This window comes from Alternaria conjuncta (genome assembly GCF_024043145.1).
Source record: "Alternaria conjuncta strain BMP 0040 chromosome Unknown scaffold_17, whole genome shotgun sequence".
NCBI lineage: Eukaryota > Fungi > Ascomycota > Dothideomycetes > Pleosporales > Pleosporaceae > Alternaria > Alternaria conjuncta.
The window spans coordinates 501,944-521,951 of NW_026250106.1; the positions used below are offsets into that span (position 1 = coordinate 501,944).

General features: G+C 52.8%; 8 protein-coding genes across 8 annotated transcripts; 5 read left to right on the forward strand and 3 right to left on the reverse strand.

Annotated features, from left to right (window-relative positions):
• Positions 1-274: 274 nt before the first annotated feature.
• On the forward strand, positions 275-2,198 carry J4E85_009556 (uncharacterized protein; the record flags this gene model as incomplete). The annotated part of the gene is made up of 4 exons (XM_051473776.1): positions 275-472; positions 525-780; positions 1,127-1,145; positions 1,205-2,198. 4 exons carry the CDS (start codon positions 275-277, stop codon positions 2,196-2,198), a joined length of 1,467 nt encoding a protein of 488 aa, XP_051322561.1.
• A 274-nt stretch (positions 2,199-2,472) lies between these two features.
• J4E85_009557 (uncharacterized protein) lies at positions 2,473-3,675 on the reverse strand (the record flags this gene model as incomplete). The annotated part of the gene is made up of 4 exons (XM_051473777.1): positions 2,473-2,704; positions 2,758-2,976; positions 3,040-3,383; positions 3,436-3,675. 4 exons carry the CDS (start codon positions 3,673-3,675, stop codon positions 2,473-2,475), a joined length of 1,035 nt encoding a protein of 344 aa, XP_051322562.1.
• Positions 3,676-4,862: 1,187 nt separating this feature from the next.
• Positions 4,863-5,625, forward strand: J4E85_009558 (uncharacterized protein; the record flags this gene model as incomplete). Its single annotated transcript, XM_051473778.1, has 3 exons — positions 4,863-4,985; positions 5,036-5,521; positions 5,569-5,625. The coding sequence occupies 3 exons, from the start codon at positions 4,863-4,865 to the stop codon at positions 5,623-5,625; spliced, it is 666 nt and encodes a 221-aa protein (XP_051322563.1).
• Positions 5,626-5,933: 308 nt separating this feature from the next.
• J4E85_009559 (uncharacterized protein) lies at positions 5,934-7,201 on the forward strand (the record flags this gene model as incomplete). Its single annotated transcript, XM_051473779.1, has 6 exons — positions 5,934-5,976; positions 6,023-6,128; positions 6,178-6,190; positions 6,242-7,001; positions 7,049-7,125; positions 7,175-7,201. The coding sequence occupies 6 exons, from the start codon at positions 5,934-5,936 to the stop codon at positions 7,199-7,201; spliced, it is 1,026 nt and encodes a 341-aa protein (XP_051322564.1).
• A 1,610-nt stretch (positions 7,202-8,811) lies between these two features.
• J4E85_009560 (uncharacterized protein) lies at positions 8,812-9,434 on the forward strand (the record flags this gene model as incomplete). The annotated part of the gene is made up of 2 exons (XM_051473780.1): positions 8,812-9,362; positions 9,404-9,434. 2 exons carry the CDS (start codon positions 8,812-8,814, stop codon positions 9,432-9,434), a joined length of 582 nt encoding a protein of 193 aa, XP_051322565.1.
• A 382-nt stretch (positions 9,435-9,816) lies between these two features.
• Positions 9,817-11,605, reverse strand: J4E85_009561 (uncharacterized protein; the record flags this gene model as incomplete). The annotated part of the gene is made up of 4 exons (XM_051473781.1): positions 9,817-10,596; positions 10,649-11,295; positions 11,343-11,468; positions 11,518-11,605. 4 exons carry the CDS (start codon positions 11,603-11,605, stop codon positions 9,817-9,819), a joined length of 1,641 nt encoding a protein of 546 aa, XP_051322566.1.
• A 2,270-nt stretch (positions 11,606-13,875) lies between these two features.
• J4E85_009562 (uncharacterized protein) lies at positions 13,876-15,130 on the reverse strand (the record flags this gene model as incomplete). Its single annotated transcript, XM_051473782.1, has 3 exons — positions 13,876-14,350; positions 14,522-15,020; positions 15,076-15,130. The coding sequence occupies 3 exons, from the start codon at positions 15,128-15,130 to the stop codon at positions 13,876-13,878; spliced, it is 1,029 nt and encodes a 342-aa protein (XP_051322567.1).
• Positions 15,131-16,043: 913 nt separating this feature from the next.
• Positions 16,044-17,213, forward strand: J4E85_009563 (uncharacterized protein; the record flags this gene model as incomplete). The annotated part of the gene is made up of 1 exon (XM_051473783.1): positions 16,044-17,213. One exon carries the CDS (start codon positions 16,044-16,046, stop codon positions 17,211-17,213), a length of 1,170 nt encoding a protein of 389 aa, XP_051322568.1.
• Positions 17,214-20,008: the final 2,795 nt, after the last annotated feature.

Consider the following 20,008-nt stretch of genomic DNA (forward strand, 5'->3'; position numbering starts at 1 on the left):
CGTCGGCGAGGAGCCGTGAACCACGCGCCTGTGTCTGCGGTGGTACCCCGGGCTGAAACGCCATGTCCAATTCGTCGTACAAGACGCTCTCCTCTAAACATCCCGTGCCCCTCTATTCCTCTCGACCACAGTCCTTTCTTCCTGCCATACAGTCGTTTCACCCGTGTACTTCTCATCAGACATTCAATCGTTTCAATCACCTCACCTTCGCCTGGTCGACAACTCTGCATGAATACACGGAGCAAACAGGACACTGCTACCGTCAGCTCACGCAATGGGTGTCGATGCCAGCGCTGTCCCAACAACAGAAACTCCGCTGCCCTGGCTAGTCCACGACAAGGGGCCCCTTCATCTTGCCATTGTCGTTACGCTGGTCTTGACCGCGCTGTTGGTTTACTCGCTCAGAGCCTTCACTCGTGGAAAGCTCCTTCGCTCCTTCGGCATCGATGATGGACTAATGGTTTTGGCCGCTGTAAGTTCAGTGCAGTTCAACGACATGGCTCATATTTGCTGACACAGAATAGTTATGCACAATAGGGATCTTTATCACGTTCACTGGAGTCGTAGAGCTCGGTCTGGGACAGCAGCAAGACGACTATGTCTTACCCGCCAGCAAGACCGTCCAAATGGGCCCGTGGATGTGGGCGTTGAACTCATTCATCATCTTCGGGCTTGGTCTCGTGAAGCTGTCGGCTGCTTTCACTCTCTTACCTCTTACGAGTGCTAGACGCCAGTCGTATCTACAAATGGGACGCACTTTCCTTCTCATCTGCCTCATCCGTAGGTCTAAATCAACCTAGCTTCCAGGAGCAAAAGCTGACAGACCTAGTACTCGTGTTCTGGCACACAATTGAATGGTTCACATCGCTTCTTGCTCAGTGTGTACCGCTCGTGGCGGCTTGGGATCTCTCGCGCGATAATGCGGCATTATGTATGTCGCAAAGCGAGTCCGAGATTTGGGCCATGGCGAATTACTGTAAGTACAACACTCTTGGCTACAACAAACAGATCTGACCCGTTCGTCTAGCGATCAATACAGCGTCAAACGTGCTAATGGTCGTCTTTGTTTTACCCATCGCCGTCGGCACTCCTTCCAATCTTGGAGCCAAGCTACACATCCTCGCAGTTCTATTATTGGGTCTCTTGTATGTTCTCATAGTTCACAAAGGTGCCGCTAGAGTATTGACCGTTAACACATTTGCAGTGTATGCGCTGTGGCCATTATCAGAACCCGAACGGTCTACACCTCTTGGGGTCACGTTGGCCATCGCAACAACTTCGACTTGAATTTCACTACCTGGGGCATGATCGAATTTCTAGCTGCCATGATAGCCGTCAACCTCAGTACTTTGGTGCCTCTTGGTAGAGCAATCCGTGATCCTCTCGATACACCCCGCAAAGCCCCGCGTGTGGCCGCCATCTCTGGCCCCATCGCCGGCAGCACTGTTCACCTCATTCACGGCGATGTCGACGATCTCGTTCCCAGCTACTCCGAGTCTTACGAATCGGAGATGGACGACTCCTACAACTCGTATAACTCCCGCTATTCTGGCCAAACAGTCATCTACCGCCCTGACACAGCATACTTCCCCTCTCACGGCCATAATAACAACAGCCTGACACGCTTTCACGACGACGAATCTAACCTTGACTTCGACATTGAAGCACCCTCAACCCGATCCAGCCCTCGTAGGGTCACAAAACCAGGACCGTCTTCGCGCTTCTCCGTATCTACAGTCAGCACACGTAGAGTGAGCGACTGGTCACAACTCAGCGGCTTCACATACTCTCCACCCAAAGACTCCGATGCTGATTTCGAAAAAGCGATGAGCGGAAGAGCCAGGATTAGTGCGGCGGAGCTCGAAGAGATTGTCAAGAGCCTAGGATTGAAGAGGCAAAGTAGTAACGAGATTTGGGACAAGGAGATCGGTCTCTTTGAAGAAAAAAGCGAAGACGGAGGAAGTTCCGTCGCGCCCACAATATACCTGGAAGACGACGAAGACGCCGTGGACAGCGCAGGAGTCCTATGCACATGCCCAGCACCACGGGTGCGGAACGGCGACGCAGGTGACTCTGCACTACAAAGCGAAGCAGACTCGAGCGAGATCACCGTGATACGCATACGTGGCACAGCTAAGTGCAGTCTTCACAAACCCCTACCGCGCATTCGATCCCGCGAATGGCTCGCGCGCGGATGAGCACGCTACAACAGCCCACATTTTCCTTTTTCAACAGCGGTCTTTCCTTGCGCACAACATTTCGTCGCAAACCGCAGTGCCACATTTCGGCCGGAGTCATATACCATCATTAGAAAGCTTCTTTTCAGAACATCTTGTGTATTACTAGCAAGATGAGATGCAAAGACGCATCTCACTTAGCATTACCTACCCAGTAGCTACCAGAGTCCATAGTCGTAATTTCTTTATCTCAATCCGAATCAATCATGAGTTGATACTATGAATGAGTGCACTTCTACTCAGTCCACCGCTTCTTGACATACTGTGCTTGGTGGCCACCAGGTAGCTCGCTCACCCACGCATCAATCTCCTCCTTGACAACACGCGGAACAGTGCATTTGTTCATCGCAGCGGCGTCCTGCGTCTTGAGCGTGGGACAGTTCTGGTAACAAGGCGAGTCAAGAGCGCGTTGAAGTGCGTCGCCTTGCCAGCCGAAGAGGTAATCGCCATGGTTTGCGTAGCCCGTGCTGCCACAATCCATTAGCGATCATACGAGCTAGTATAAGAGTCCTTGACTTACCCATCACCGAAACTCCAGACGAATGGTTGACTGCCATCTTCAGGCCAATCGGCCTTGTTGTTGAACTTGCTCGTATCCCAGATGACTTCGTAGAAGAGCTGACCCATGCGCACGGGGTGGCTGGCCGGGCAGGGGCCGCCAGATTCAAAAGACCCGTATTCTGGGTAGGACATGTGCGCCATGTGATCTGGAGAGTCAAGATTGACACCATCCCAGCACCTAGGGTCTGTTAGTAGACTGACATGCTGCATTCATAAGAAGAGATGGATGGAGAAGACGTACGTGGGAAAGCGAACAGCAGTCATGATACCCGTCTTACACGGCTGAGTGGGGAAGTCGAGAGTCTGCGGGTCGCGCGTGTTGATGGTGTCCAAGCAAGTGAATGTTAGCTGACGGAAGCGTTCTGCTTCATCCTTGGTGCGCGCGTTGACGTCGCCGATGAACATGCGGAAGCCGGGTTGGAAAGCCTGCACCTTGGAGGTCTGCTGGAAGTTGTAGAGGCCGTCTTGCATGTAATACACTGTCATGCCTCCGTTTACGCCGTTGAAGCCTGAGTTGGGGATCTGGGGAACGCGCTTGTATGTACCGTTTCTGGCTTTGAAGTATAGAACGGCTGTCCAGTAATTCTGCAGAATCTTAGCAATGTCGTTCAGTTGACAGGTGGTTGGTTCAACATACGGAGAAGTCCTCGCTGAACTGGCACGACGTGCATGTTGACTCTCCCGGCATGTCCTTCTCTGGATCCATGGTGACGTTGAAGGAGTTGCCTCCGAGAATTTGATGTAAATGCGGCGAGGGAGCCTGGCCTGGTGTGACCAGAGGGTCTAGCCTGTCGATGACTAACTGAGCGCATGGGAAGCGCAGAAGCGCCGTTGCGGGTGCAACAAGTGCAAGGGCGGTAGCACTGAAAACTTTCATTTTACTAGGCTGGTGATGTCCTGCTTGAAAGAAGAAGATGGAGGCGTTAAGAGGTATGCTTGCTCACTATTTTATACAACAGTGTGAAATATGCACGCAACACCGCCGGGATCAAGGGTGGTAATGCCGAGCGGGTACGCCGTGTCGCAAAGGCAAAACTCGGTCTTGGTCAAGATAGCGATGGGCAGCATCTTACTCTGGATGAAAGCTAATGCGCTTTGGGACTCGAAAGATGATTTTGGATGCACGATGTCGTCGCATGAGTGGGTAGCCTCCACATCAACGCTCCTGGATTACATTGTCGAACGCTCCTCATCCACTTAAATTAACATGACCTGTCGTTTCGGGCGCTCATGGCATCCAAAGTGCTGCTGATCGAGCTGCAGATACTTCGTCGTCGGCTTGGCCAATTAGCACGATCTCATGATGATGCTGAGCTGGACGTCTTCAGTTGGCGACAGCACCGCTGTGATTGGCAAAGGTATTCCTCGAGCCCGAGTGAGTCCAGTGATGCTACTCTTCGATATTCCACAAGTATTTGGAAGTCTTGTCATGCCGTCGGCAGTTGCATGCATGTGAGCGGCGGAACGTATAACGCCCCACCTGTACAGCGAGAACTCCGGTTACCAAAGAACTGTGAGTGGTTGATCTGCTTCTCGGATAGGATGACATTCGCGGACGTTGGGACAAGGTTGCGTGAGCCTCAATCTATTCTACTTTGCCGTCGCGCCAAGTTGTGGGGTACCAATCCTTACCATCTGTTTATATTGTCCAACCCCCGTTCCTCATCAACGCGTGCCATTCGTACGGATACGTTGGCATGGTACAAAAGAATTTCGCGTTTGTCATTGGCCGATCATAAGGTGCCCAGCTGGATAGCGACGGAGGCCAAAGGGTTGTAGTCACGTGCTGATCGGATTGTTGAAGCGTGCAGTGAGCCGAGAGAATAGGCTGTTTGAAGAGAGTGGGATCTGATCGCAAGGAACGAGCCCTTATCAACCGGGTACGATCCCATGGAAGCAATATAGTCCATGTGGTGCTGTCAGGTATAGACTCCAGAATCTCAAATATCCTTCTGGAACGTCAACCACTTCCGCTCTTCAAACCCGGAAGCTTTTGCATCTCTTCTCATTGGACGTCTTGTCGCACGGCATTTCTTCTCTTTACTGGTTAGATCCAAGTCAACCATGAAAACCAGTACTATTCTCGCGTGCTGGGTGTCAGCTGCATCTGCCGCCTTCGACTTGAATCGTGGGGGTGCAGTACTCAAAGCGCCTCAAGACGACTCGTTTGCCAGCGTAACAGGCACTGTGAGTGACTCTCGTGCTGCATGTGATATGAGTACTAACTGCATATACAGTTCACAGTACCGAACTTATCGGGTAGCAACCGACTCTCGATCTGGGTCGGCATTGGGGACACACTTGAACAGGAGAACGTACTCGGTGGTGGCATCGTGTACAACAGTACGCTCAGAAGCTTCTCTGCATACTTCCCCGGTCCAGTGACAGATACCACTTCGACGGTTCCTGTTGCCAACGGTAACTCTATCACCGTGACAGTCAGCGTGGCTACTGCAGGGGGTACTGTGACGATTGAGAACAAGACGCAGAACAAGAGGACAACACAAACACTCGCAGCTCCGAATGGCGTGGATCCGTCCTCTCTGACTGCGCTGGCGGCAAACTGGTTCGTGCAGGCATACCAGGTGATCCCAGGCCAGCTTGTAGCTACACCAAATTTTGGAACAGTATCGTTTACTGCAGTTTCGGCGACTACGAAGAGCGGCACGAATGTCCCGCTCTCCGGCGCAGGTCGATATGAGATACAAGGAACGAGTGGACAGGTTAGTTGTACATGGTGTACCACCCGACCCTACTAATATCTGATTAGATGTACTCGAAGACAACAGTATCGAACACTGGTATTTCTGTGCAGAGACAGGCGTAGAAAGAAGGTTGCGATAGTGTTGCTCATGTTCGGAACACGATTTGGGAAGTCGCTGCCTCGTCGTAGTCAGTCGAGAATAGATAAGCTTGGGCTATTTCGCTGTTTCTTCGAAATTTTATATATCAAAAAACGCGTGCAATAAGACAGATTGAATGCGCGACGATGACCGGGAGAGTTGGTGAAGGCCACTGGTGATGATGTGGTGAGTAACGCGCATGCGATGACGTTCGCTTGGCCTCCCCTCCACATTTCTCGACGCGTCGCGACTTCCCACCTCTAGGGCTGCGTCGCGCAACAACACCGGCAAGATGCGCTTCAAGGCGTCAATACAGAACATTAATACCTTTACAAGTAGGTGCATAAGCCGACACTTCAATCTGCGACTAATCCCATCTAGAGCTCACGGCGTCGCTCAATTCGCTCGGCCCGCTCGCGTGGGTGAAGCTCAGCGAGGAGCAAGTATGCTTCACCATCATACCAGAGCAGGGCACTCAAGTATGGGCGTGAGTAGACGCCTCATACCTCGGTGTCTCTCGTTCTAACCACATGCAGTGTCCTCTCTATTGTAAGCATACCGTCTCATCTGTGACTGGCTCGATGTTAATGCGCCGCGCAGGACTCCATCTTCGAGACCATCAGCGTGCAGTCAGCAGCGAACAACGTCATCAACCTCGAAGTTCCGCTCACGTCGCTGAACCGCGCCCTCAAGTCGGCCCTCAATGCCACGTCGGCCCAGATCCGCCTCACCAAGAAGGACAACCTGCCCATGCTTGCCCTCACCATCGTCACCACGACCTCCTCGAACACGTACAGCGCCTTCCCTGCAGCCACAGCCAACAACGACGATGGCTTCGACGCTGCCTTTGACAACGAATTTGGTGGAGGAAACCGTGAGACCATTGTCACGCAGGAGATACCCGTGCGAGTGCTTGCGCCAGACACTGTAGCGCACCTGCATGAGCCCGTCTGTAGAGAGCCAGACGTACACATCATACTGCCTCCTCTGATGCAGCTGAAGAGCATCAGCGACAGGTTCACCAAGCTCGCGCTGGCAGACACCAAGGCAAGCACCGCGACCACGGCATCAAGGACACGACTAGAGGTTGCCGCCAACATGCACGGCTGCCTGAGGATGAGGATCCGATCCGACGCCATGAACATATCCTCCATCTGGACCGATCTTAGCAATCCAGAACTCGACCCTGGCCACGTCGCTGGTGGAGAGGATGGCGTAGCTGAACACCCAAGCACGCGTATGAAGCAGCTGGGCACGGCGGATGGGCGTAGTGAAGAAGGCTGGGCTACAGTGAGGATAGATGGGCGTGACTGGGGCAAGGTCATGAGTGTGGGTAGGCTGGGGGGACGAGTTATCGCTTGTAAGCCGTACGAACTTCAAATCTGCCAACATGCTGACATTCTCAAGGCTTCTGTCATGAGCATGCACTCATCCTCTACGTTTACCTGCCCAACGATAATGGCGATGACGAGTCGGTCCTGACAGTACGTTGCACTCTTCACACCCTCGCTCACCAGACTGACAATACCACAGTACTTTATCAGCTCCTACAGCGCATAGCTACCTTCGCGCTCATGTCATCCTCACGAGGCACAAACTAGATACCTTTGCTTACGCGACACCGCATACCTCATCACCACCATCCATCGTACCAGACATATGATCTTGTGGTGGCGTACGCTACACGTTGACACTTCGACGTGCGAGCCAGATTGACCACGACTCTCGACTGTCTCCAGAAATGCGCATAATTGGTTGTGCTACTCGTGTACGGGCTACAATTGGAGATGGAAGCGTCGGCAAAACTAGCACTCTATTAGCCGAAGGCAGCAGAAGGATGCCTAAAACACCATACCGCTTGCACCACGCCGAGACAAAGTCTCATGCTTTGAGTTGGCTTCTCACGATAAGTATAAAGTCGGTTACTCGTCTCAATCCGGCGTTCTCTTCATAGCTCCCCAAAACACAACATGGAAGAATGGAAAGGAGCCCTTTTCAATTTCACCTTCACCGCCTCTTTGCCTTCCCATCCATCTGACTTGAGCGACGTTTGTGCAGTCAATACCAACAGCTCGTGCTTCATCACAAATCTTGCGACTGAACTCGTTCATCATATCATCGACTACATACCTCCCGCATCTCAGATCGACTTCGCATATACCTGCAAGCATTTATTCGCATGCTCTGCAGACGTTCTCAAACGCCATCGCGAAGCTCATACAAAGTATTGTGTCGCGTCTGATATTGACCCAACGACTGTTCCCACACTCCTCCGAAGCGCTTTCGGATATGGTGACCCAATCCCAGCCTGGCACGTCCGAAGTCTGGAGGTCTGGTATGATCGCACAGGATGGGATGCATGGAAGACGCTTGATTTCGATGTTCCGATCGATCAGAGCTCACGGTCGCCAACAACCTGGGAGTTCATACCCGGTGAAATCGACGACTATATGGAGCCATTAGATCAAGCACAGAGTGATCTTATTCCCGGTGCACGCGCTGAGGAGGCACGTACACAAGTTATTGATGGCTATGACATTTACCTGAAGGCCCTCCTCGTTGCAAATTGTCCTAGGCTTCGAGACGTCAAGTTCGTCATGACGGCGCGCGATGGGGCGGTATCGAGGTCATGTCTCGACTGGCTTCAGACATTTATCAACGACTCTCACAACAAAAAAACTTCTTGGGGACCTGGCCTCACAAATCTTCGTTCAGTCGCTGTTGGTCTGCCCACCGGAACTTGGATGGATTCGGCCTATCATCCCAATACCTGGCCTTCCAACACAGTGTCTCTGGTTCAGTTCCTCCGTCTCCCAAGCCTCGAAAAGATATACTTTAGAGATTGCGTGGGTAATTTCCAAGACAGGACGCCCTGGAAGAACCTTCTACCTGCTGGAACCTCCCCTGTCAAACATCTCTTCTTGGACAGTTGTGGGGAATTTGGGCAAGAGTTCCTCACTGCTCTAACTGCCGGCCCATCAGGACTCATCACAGCCTCTTTCCGCGCCGGCGGTGCTCCTCGACTCGAGGACGCGGACGAACTCGTTCGCAATCTCGGCACCTACCAAGGGAACACCCTGGAAAGTCTGATGTTCTATGACTATCATGACAATCCCCACAACATTCACGGCTATCGCTGCGCAGCCTTCCGCCCAGAAGAACTCAGCAACATGAGGAAATTAAAGCACCTCTGCATGGACATCCAAGACATTGAGCTCGAGGCCTTCTACCAAAGAGACGACAGCGCAGAAGATTGGGAGAGTGACGGAGCGTATCTGGAACGCTGCTTCTTGGAGAGTGTATGGAATTATGAAGCCCTGATTCTATGGGGATCACTCAGCGAATCTTACATCAAATGGGAACCGAACGAGGAACAAGGCTTCGAAGATGCGATCATTTCTCTGATCGGAGGACGACCTAGACCAAAAGATACTCTCACGAATGAGAGAAATCCCAAGTATAACACACTGTCTCTGTTCGGAGTCCCAGGGCCCGAAACCGTAGTGCCGAAAGCTGTGTATCTGGAGAACGTGGAGAAAAGCAGTGGGCCCATCACTACTTTTAGTCCTGGACGCGGAGGAGAACCCTCACCGAACGAAAAGAGCAAGGTCTGGTTCCGTCGCGCGATTGAAGTAGCGAGGAAGAGGGGCAGGGATCTGCATACGCTCACGAATCGCACCAAGCCGCGCCATCAGATTGAATTCCCTGAGGCGCCTGATAAGTACGACCTCAAGAGCGGTCCGTGGGGTGAGAGACCAGCAGATTGGGTCTTCAATGTGTATACGGGTCGTAGGGAGCCAAAAGGCTGTGGCAAATGTGGGAACTGCGATGTTTGCTTTGGGTATTACAGTAAGGAAATGTGGGATGGGCTGGAGAAGGAGCCGAGAAGGGTGAAGTATGATGGGAGAGATGAGAGTCAGACCAACGATCGAGATCGAATGAGAAGTTGAGAAAATGGTGCGAGAGACGTCTGCTTACACCAACGTCATTTATCAGTCTATTAGGCACACGGACTGGAGGACGCAAATACGTTCGTGTCTAGCACAGGAAAGAAGAGATAATTCACGTAGTAAAGATGAGTGTCACGTCGAAGAAGACAGCTGCACACATCTGGACAGAACAGTCACATTCAGAGAATACAATGTATTCATCATCATCAACCCATCAGCCACCATCTACTTCCCCGCATTATCAACATGCTCCCTAAGCTCCTTCTCATTGTCCTTGGCCAGCACACCCCCATTCGACTGCGTAGCGACAACCGAGCTCCTCCTCCTCTCCGCCTCATGCGCTTGCTCCGTATCCGCATAGTCAACCAGCAGCTCGCCCTTCTTGCCATAGCGATGCGGCAAGTTATGCGCAATACCAACGACATCAAACGGACCGCTTGCCGCATGGAAGATCTCGTCCATCTCCTCTAGAGAACGGTATGCAGTCTCTGGGAAGAAGAAATACACCGAGGGTACCATTGCGGCGTTGATAACGGCGAAGATGATGTAGGTCTGGTAGCCAATGTTTGCGAAAGCAGGGGGCGTAATCATTACGACGAGGAAGTTGAAGATCCAGTTGGCTGTGGTGGAGATGGCGTTGGCGGGCGCGCGGATGGATAGTGGTGTTATTTCTGCGGGGTATAGCCATGTCATGCCTAGCCAGCCGATGGCGAAGAAGGAGTTGAATACGAAGAGGAAGACGGTGGCGAGGAGACCCAGGCTTGTGTTGCCAATGTTGCTGGTTGCGCCTGCTAGCACGGCCATGGACATGGACATGCCAGCCGCACCGAACATCATCAAAGAGCGGCGTCCGAACTTCTCGATTGTGAAGATGGCGATCCAACTAGCCATCCAGTATTCGGTGCCGTTGCAGGCGGATAGCAGGCGACTGAGGAAGGGCGATAGACCGATAGAGTTCTCGAAGATGGTCGCCGCGTAGTAAGTTACCAGGTTAATTCCCGAGATCTGGAGTATTATTAGTTACTATCTCTTGTCCTGTCGTGATAGCGAAGCTTACCTGTTGGAACATCTGATTGACATAGCCCAACACAGTGCGGTGGAAGTTGCGATTCTTGTTCCTCTTGAAGCAATCGCGGAAGCCGCCACGCGACATCTCCTCAGTAACATCCTTGACAGCCTGGAACTCGGCTTCGACCTTCTTGTCGTCCATAGGAAGGTCGCTCAACGCAGCCAAAACTTCGAGAGCCTCTTCCTCACGACCCTTCAGTACCAACCAACGCGGACTTTCGGGAAGACCAGGAATCATAACGAGAATGAACAGGGCCAGGATGATCTGGAAAGCGATAGGGAAGCGCCAGGCGATGCTGCTAGGTTCGAGGAAGGAAAAGCCGAGGTCGAGCCAGTAGCTAAGCATGACACCGAAGACAATCATTGAGCCTTCAATCATGACCATCTGCCCTCTGCGATGTGGTTTCGATGTCTCGGACTGCCATGTTGGGACTGTACTTGTGTTCATGCCGTTGCCGAAACCGGTAATCCATCGTCCGATGATGAGCTGTGCGAGTCCGTACGATGCTGTTTGGAGGATGGCTCCGACTATCATGATAGCACTGCCGATGAAGATAGTCTTCTTGCGCCCGAGCATGTTACCGAGCCAGATGGTTGCTACGGCGCCGAAGAAGCAGCCCAGTGTGTAGGCACCGACTAGACGGACGTTAGCGACGTTGGGTTTAGGTGCTGAGCGAGCTTACCTGTGATGGCTTGGATAGTCGCGGCATGGCTTTTCGAGCTCCCTGGGGGTGGGTTGTTGCTGTCGATTTCGGGGAAGTATTTGATGAAAGAACCCAGCGTGAGCAAACCGCCCATTACACCCTGATCTGAGCTAATGTTAGAACTGATACCGACAGTGTTGGCATGAATGCTTACCATAACCAAAGAGCGCGAAATCCGTGCCTGCTATCACAGCAATAGCAATGTTGAGCTTAGTGCCCTTGAGGCCATAGAACTTGCCCATCTTGTTTAGTAATACCAACGATCAATGCGTGTCGTGCTAGACAACGAGGTAAGAAGGGCGTCGCAACAAAACAACAACACAAGAGGCCAGCTCGCTTCCAATTCGTGCGAGGTGCGATCGATGAGGTACGACAGCAGGCGCGACGACCCTCTCTTAAGAAAATGTGAAAGGGCAACCGCGACTCTCTGCCACCAATGTAACAGTAGAGTCCGTCCTCACGCCGCCAACCCAGCAATAACGCCGAACCGCCCTGTCTACCGGCGTCATCCCCACAGTTTGCTCTCGACGATGACGTTTGGTCTGGAGCCGCTGGTGATCCCAACCCCGTGGAGTTTGGCGTGCGGAGAAAGACACACTACCCGATCGCACGGGGATGCCAGGGTCGCCCTGTGTGATTCGTCGCAATTCACCAGTCAGCTCGCAGTCGCCCATCGGAATTACCGCAATAGGTACTTCCGGCGCATTATGATGTCGCTAACAGGGTGAAAGTTCGCGACACGGGCGCACCAAGACGGTGTTTCGCGCCGCTTTGGTGCTTGGTGGCTAAGCATCGCGAAGGCGCGAAAAGCTCCGGCCTAGTCCGATGCTTCGGCTCGTCTAAGAAATTGCTTGGGCGGCTTGCCAAAAAGCGTAGTTCCGCACGTCAGCACTTGTGGGAATAACCTGGGAAATGCCTAAAAATGCCCTCGTTTCGAAGGGACAGGTGTTGTCAAACCCAAGTCTTCGGGGAGGTGTTTGGTTCTACGGTAGGTGTGCCGGTTGAAGTATCCAGCTTGCGGGATTTACGATCATCAGGGACAGGGTGCGTCAACCACGCGACAGCACCAAGTTTTCTCGGTTAGGATTAAGGCTGTGGAGCCGATAGCTTGGGGGAGGCTTCTTTGTGGAGAACGCGCTGTTGGAGTTGCACTGTGGGTGTACTAAAACTTGCACGTGAGTCCTTTCGATGCTGCCCAGGTGGCCCACTGCATTCTTGGAGTAATGTTCACCGCGAGTATCCATGCGACATCTCGATCTTGTTTTAACACCCGTTGCATTTTCTATCTGATGCCGCTAGCACGGCCACCTGCATCTCTTTCACACGCGTCTAACTGGTGTGATGATGCAAGAAGTAGACGGATTCCAACGCACATGCATACGTTTTCGATTCGAAGGTGTTCAGAGTCATTCAAGGTCCATTGTTTGCCTGGAATGACTAGTTGTTATATCGATGAAGTGGTCTGGCCAATGCTTCCATTCTTAAGGCCCCCAAGCGTTACGCTCCGTCTCCATCAACTCATCGATCGGTGCTGTTAAGCTTACTGGCCGCATCACCCCGTTCATATTCGACGCTGAAATACTGCTACTGTGCGTGTCTAGATACTGATTGTAGTCAGCCCCGAATGAACTAGTGGCGACCCCCGTTGCGCCCTTCTTTGTAGGAGATGGGGCAGGTGTAGGAGTCGCAGAGACGACAGGCTTTTGCAGTCGCCTTTTCTTGTGTTCTTCTATAATCATCTGCGCTCGGCTTTTGTTCAGTTTCCAGGTAGCCAGATTTCTTGCCGGTAACACCGTCCTCTTGAACATACCTATCCCGGCGATGACAGGCTCCACAAGGCCCATGCCGACGTAAGTATCAGCCTCCCATACAGGCGCAGAATAAGATTTCAATAGCCCCTGCTTTTCGTCATCATTCTCTGTTGCATGGTAGACGGGTCGCTTCAAAGGATCAGTTGACGCTGTTACAAAGTCGCCGAAATCTTCGTCGTTTAGCTTAGTGGGCTTGGATTGGGGAGTACTTCGCCGAGGAGGAGATTCATTCGTTGGGGGCAGGTCTGTCTCTGAGATAGAAGACGGACTTATTCTGGGACCGGCAAGTGCGCAATGATCTTCCCAGGCGTTCTGGACAGATTCAGCTTCACTCGCCGCGTCCAGATTTCGCGAAACGCCCATTGAAGAATCGACTTGATTTGACGACATGGTATTTGTATGGGTTATGTGGTTGATTGATTAGAGGTTTCGATTCTTCGAAACGGGGAGGAAGCGCCTGCTTGGATGTTGTGATATTCATTCACTTTGCTGACCATTGTGAATACTAAACGTGCCGTCGCTCATGACGTTCCAGAGTGAATATATAAGGGATTGAGGCATTGTGTGAAGAGATGGTATCAAACAGAGCATCGCTGCAGCATGCGCCTCTGGCGCGACGACGAATTGCTTTTCCTGTGTCATTAAGACGTGAACTTCACATCCCATCGCTGAACGCCAATAGTGTGACAATGCTAGAGGTATCATACGCGCATGGCTTCTCTCGCCGCGGGCTCTCTCTCCATCTCGTATTCGATCTCGCGTCTCGGCCCCTTGGAGTCCTTCGATGGCTTTTTCTTGGGCTTGGGTGGTGGGCCAGCAGGGCGTTTGCGCTTGAGATTTGCCAGCGTCTTCTTGAGAGCCTCTGTGTCCTCATCTGCAGACTCATCCTCCTCATCTTCTTCGCTGCCGCTACCGCTCTCGTCATCTTCGTCGCCTGAGCCTTCGTCGGGACTCTGCCCGCCGATCCAGTCTTCAAAGTCCTCCATCTCGTCGTCGGATTCGCCCTCAATGTCGCTCACGTATTCGACTTCGCCGACACCGTTCTCCATCTCGTGTTCGTATTCGTTCTCGTCTTCCTCCTCGATACCTTCGTCCAGATCCTCGTCGCCCTTGAGCTGGCCCTCTTTCTGCAGGCCGCGCATGACACGCTTCCAGACGTTTGGTTCAACGTTGATCCTGTCTTGCAGTTAGTCTCAAACTCAAACACGAAGTGAGCAAATGCTTGACAGTGTGACGATGCTCATTAAAAAATTAGAGTGTTGTTGTTGTTTTTGATCCTCATCGAAGGATCTCAGGGTTAAAAAGCGAATAATCATGGCAGCAGTGGGGAGAGGGGGGTGCACGTACGGTCGATCACCGTATGCGCCACTACGCAGACGGTCAATGAGAACTCTCTCGATGGCGCGCTCGACCTTGGCGGCTGCGAGAGCTTTGCGCTCACGGCCTTCCTCTCGTCGGCGGACCTTGGGTGCCAGTCTGGGAACTAGGCGCTCTCCTAGACGCTCTTCTTCCTTGGCCAGTTTCCGTATCCTTATGTTGACTTGAGTAAGACGAGTCAAGCGCTGCTTGTTCTTGTGCTTAAGGAACTTGGGGAAGTATGCGAGGTGCTGGTCGACCATCTCGAGCGCTTGGCTATAGTTCTTAGGAAGCTTTATCTTTTCCCACCATTGCGACGGAAGATGTGCGCGCTCGATCGCTTTGATGTATAGATACAGCTCGCCGGTCGCGGGATCTGAGCGAATCGTGGCATAGCGTGAGTTCGCGAGGGGGCACGACTGCTTGGAGCAGTAACCTGATACGTTGTGTTCGTTTCTGCAGAAAGTTTGGTCTTTTGTGGTTTTGAGTTCTGAGTAGACAAGGTCAGCATTATCTTGTATGCATATTTACAGAGGCTCACGCACTGAAGCTGCAAAAATCGGTGCCAATAACGGACCATACAAGATCGTCCGAGGCCATGGCGGCAATGAAGTCCTTCCGCGGACGCACGTAAACACAGAAGCGAGGATCCCTTCAACAATAGTCTTTCAGCGCGGCGAAAAGCGAACAGAGGGTCCTTCGGGGTATCGTGTGTGCGTTCTGGCGCGAAGGGAACAGGTGTTGTAGTAGCAAAGTAGACATGCGACGATCTCAAGAAATTATTATCTTAGCGCGTGCACGGGCCACTGCGGAGGTGCAGCGGAGCTACCATCAAGTACAGATGCGACGACGAGGTAAACCTCAACTGGCGGAATGAGAGCCGTCGTCTCATTTCTCCGTCGCAATCCTTCCAATCAATTGAGAGCGCCTTGTTGTCCAATTCGCACCGTATTTCATTCGCCCCATGTCGCACGAATCGCATCGCTCCACCATGAACCCCTCCATGTGCAGCGCGCCTTGACATGCCAGCCGCGTTTGTACCATACAGATAGCAAGGAACCGACGATATATGCGCTTTCTACTGCTAGTGGAAGGGCAGCGATAGCTGTCATTCGAGCCTCGGGTCCGGCATGTAGGCAGGTTTGCACTCTCCACCCCATGATCGACTTCCCTTCCTTACGCTTCGTAGATATACGAAGGGCTATGTCCCTCTACAGCGTTTCCGAAGCCTCGTCAGGCAACCCTGCGCAAGCTATATACCCCACATGTCCCCCCTTCGCCCGCAACGATACTCGACTCCGGTACCCTCGTACTCTACTTTCCCGCGCCCAATACCGTGACCGGAGAAGACGTGCTCGAACTGCACGTGCATGGCGGCCCGGCTATCGTACGCGCAGTACTGTCAGCCATACCTGAATGCGCGAACATACCCAAAGTTCGCACGTCGAAGCGCAAGGGGATCCGCTATGCTGAGCCTGGGGAGTTCACACGGCGCGCTTTCGCCAACGACCGAATGGATCTTCCCCAGATCGAATCGCTAGGAGAGACACTGTCTGCCTCGACTGAGCAGCAACGCAAGATCTCAGTGAGGGGCACAACCTCCTCACTGGCAACACGATACGAGCACTGGCGCATGCTGTTGCTGCAGGCCCGGGGCGAGCTGGAGGCCTTGATCGATTTCTCCGAAGACCAACACTTTGACGAATCACCTGCTGTCCTATGCGCCTCCGTCGCAACTCAAGTCCGTGCCTTACAGGTGCAGATGGAGGCGCACGTTGCCAATGCCGTTCGTGGAGAGATGCTGCGCAATGGCATTAGCGTTGCGCTTCTCGGTGCACCCAACGCAGGCAAGAGCAGTTTGCTGAATCGCATTGTTGGAAGAGATGCCGCCATCGTCTCTGAGGAAGCCGGCACAACGCGCGACGTGGTTGAGATAGGGTTGGATCTGGGCGGGTGGCTTGTCAAGATTGGAGACATGGCCGGCCTTCGCCAGGCTGGTGTCGCAGGTGCGACCGTCGTTGGGGCCGTTGAACAGGAAGGCATCAAGCGCGCAAAGCAACGAGCACTCGAGTCAGACGTGCTGATTGTCGTTCAAGACGCCACAGCCGAGATGGATCCTGAGGTTATGGCGACGGCAAAGCAGTGCGCTGATGTCGGCATCGAGGTCATCGTTGCTCTCAACAAGCGCGACCAACTTTACACTTTCGATATCTCGCGGGCGAAATGGGAAGAAAAGATCCACTCCGCGCTGGGCCTCCCTAAAGACCGCCTATGCTTCATTACATGCAAGCCACCCACAGGGCCGATACCTTCTCCAACTAGCGACAACATCCCGGAATTCCTCACTATCTTGCAGGATATTTTCAAGTCTATGACAGCCGCGTTAGTTCCTGACTCGGATCCCGACCCAAGCATTTGGCAAGAGTCATTAGGCGCAACCGAGCGTCAACGTCTTCTTCTCTCCGAATGTCTCAGCCACCTTTCCGCCTTCCTCACAACCGTCACCGAGCCCTCGGCCGATACAACCAGAACCGGTGAAGAACCACCAGGCGAGGCCGACGAGGTCGATATTGTGGTCGCTGCAGAGTGCCTTCGCTCCGCCGCCGACGCATTGGCCCGCATCACAGGCCGGGGTGACAGCGGCGACGTGGAAGAAGTGTTGGGGGTCGTTTTCGAAAAGTAAGTGATTCTAGCCTGTATCTCGTGCCCTCATGTCGTGTCACGTTCTAGAATCTTTGGCAAGGCGTTCTACACTTTGGCCCCCATTTGAGTCAGACGGTTGCATCCGAGAGGGGGCCAAGCGGGCGTTGCTGGGGAAAGCCACAATGGTAATAGCAGGATGTGTCTGTGCAGTATCGATTGCTGCATAGGGCGTCTGGATAACCGAACTCTTTCCCCATGATGCTTGCCGGCTTACGCTCAGCTGCGGCCGCGAAAGATCACGTGACGAACCTTTGCTGACGTCAACCTTCTTACAGATTCTGTGTTGGAAAGTAGCGAACAGAGTCGCGGTACTGGCGGTACTTCAAATCACAGCTTGCGAGGACGATTTTGTAGTGTGGGAAGAGGATACCGTCAAGGTATCAATTGTCTATTCTAGTCAAAGCAGAAGTGATGAAGCTCTACTACCAGACCTGCTGGTCGTTCAAAATGCAAAAACGTCGTAAACAGTGGTATCGAGGAAAACGAGATCTTGATTGAGGAGAAAAGCAGAGAAAAGCAGAGAAACCCAAAGCAAACTCGAAAACAGTACGCCCAACACCGAATAACTCCGTGTCTAGAAACAGTATCCAGGTCCGTTACCCATCGCTCAATGAAGAGCTTATCCCAGCCTTTCCAAACGCCTCAGAATGCTGTGACATACAATTTCCATGATTCCGTAGCCCATAGTTCATAGCCTGTGTCCAGGTCCAAAGAGTCCAACGCTCGCTAATGCCGATTCAAAACAAGAAAATGAGGATGAAGATGAAGATAAAGATAAAGGACAGAAAGAGGAGATGTTGGTACAGGTTAAGAATGTGTGATGATACAAAGGTGAAAGAAATACGAAGTTGATGGAAGAAGTAGATGGCCGAGGCCTAAGAAGTCAGAGATGGCCTCCATCGTTCGAGGCGTCTCTTGCGGAGTGTTCGGGTGGCGGGAAGTGGCGGGAAGTAGAGTGTGATGGTGTGAGGCGTAGCCATGGTGAACCACGCCGCAAGGGTGCTGATGGATGTTTCGGATTGCGGGATTGCGGGAGCAGCCGTTGTGCTTAGTTGTAGCCTCCGCGACCCATGTTGGCCGATTCTTCCTGTGTGTTTGGTGGTGACATTGTGATTGATCTGTTTGTTCGACTTTGAAATGGGTTGACGTGCAGACTTGATGAACAAAGAGCCGGGTCTTTGGTATTGAGATGAATGCACAGGTCTTAGTTGTAGCCGCCGCGACCCATCGGGTAGTGTCTTGAAGATGGTGTAGTTGTAAACGTGTAGTCTCAGAGTGAAACAATGCTGTTCCTGACGAAGACACTGTGCGTGAGGTATATAGCAGGAAGACGCGGATGAAACAGTGGAACAATAGTCGAAGACGGAAGAAGATGGTATAGAAGGATGCTGAATGAGTGAAACTTTTGACTCAAAGGGAAGAAGCGACTCGACTTATATGAAACAAGAGGCCGACAAAGACACCAGAAAATGCAGGAAAGCGGACTAGGAAAGGACGAGGGAAGAAAAGGGCGCTCGGGTATGGTGACTGGGACGGATCGGAAACTGTTACTTGCTCTGCTTGCCTGCTTTCCCATGGTCCAGGCATCCAAACCGTCTTTATACCGCACAGTTCACCTACCTGTTCCCTCCTACACCACCAACCAGAACGGCGGGAACTGGTGGCGGACGGACCCTGGTTCAAGCCACGAACAAGGCATCTAGTCATCATTTCCTCTTACTCGCCGGACGACTGCGCAGCACGCGAAGCCGTCTGCTTGGGTAGACAGGAATAAGTTTCAGGGTCTGTGGGTGGGTGCGTGGCAGTGAGAGGGGGACCTGTGCTCGCGGGTGGGAAACTGGAGCCGCAATGCAGCGCACGCGCCAGGTGGATAAGATGGGCGTGCAGCAGCGTGCGCGGCTGATGGCATCCCTGCTGCTGATTACATGGAACCATGCGGAAACTGTGCGACACAGGTGTTCATTGGTGACTTTATGGGAATGCGATTGCAAAGCAGAGGGAATTTCAGTCCTCGTGCATCGTGCTATGACGAAGAAGGTGTGTTTCTGCATTGACGACGCATGTCTGCCTAGCTTATACACCCCTTCCATCAGGATACATGTGTCTTCTTCTTCACCACCACCACCACCAACAACACCCCACGCCGTTAGGTACAATCTGAATGCTTGCAGCACACGCCAAGGTACTTCCTCGACAAGCGCGGGTCGTTTTGCCATTGGCCTGCTGCCGTAACGCACGACACAGTCATACAACATCATCACCGACAAGCATCTTTCCCTACGCCAGACTGCGTACCTGCGCAGTGCACTCACACCAGGTCGCAAGAACCTCTTCGAGGCAATTCATCGTTTCCCGTCGGTCGCGCATTCGGGCGACTTGCAGTTTCGAGTCAATTATCGTGCTCGTCACACTGTTACTCATCCATCGCGATCCCCCGACGATTGCTGTGCTGCATCTCGCTTGGACGGGGCCGTTTTCCGTGGACCGCCGGCGAGGGCAATGCTGGGCGTGCAACACGAATGCCTGCAAGCCATGTGCGAGCGCAAACTCCTTCTGGGCAGCGTTGCAACCTGCTGTTCCACATTTGGAGGCCGCCCCGTGGGCTTGGGTCGTCTGAAGCAGCGAATAGGGCTGCGTAGGTGGCCAAGATGCTGTTTCGAGCCCACCGGGGGATACAGTGCATGGCAGTGCGTTTGAGCCTTACCCGCCCATATGCCTGCTACGTCGCGCGGGGGAACTCTACACCCATGCCCGACCGTTGGTGCCTGGAAGCTG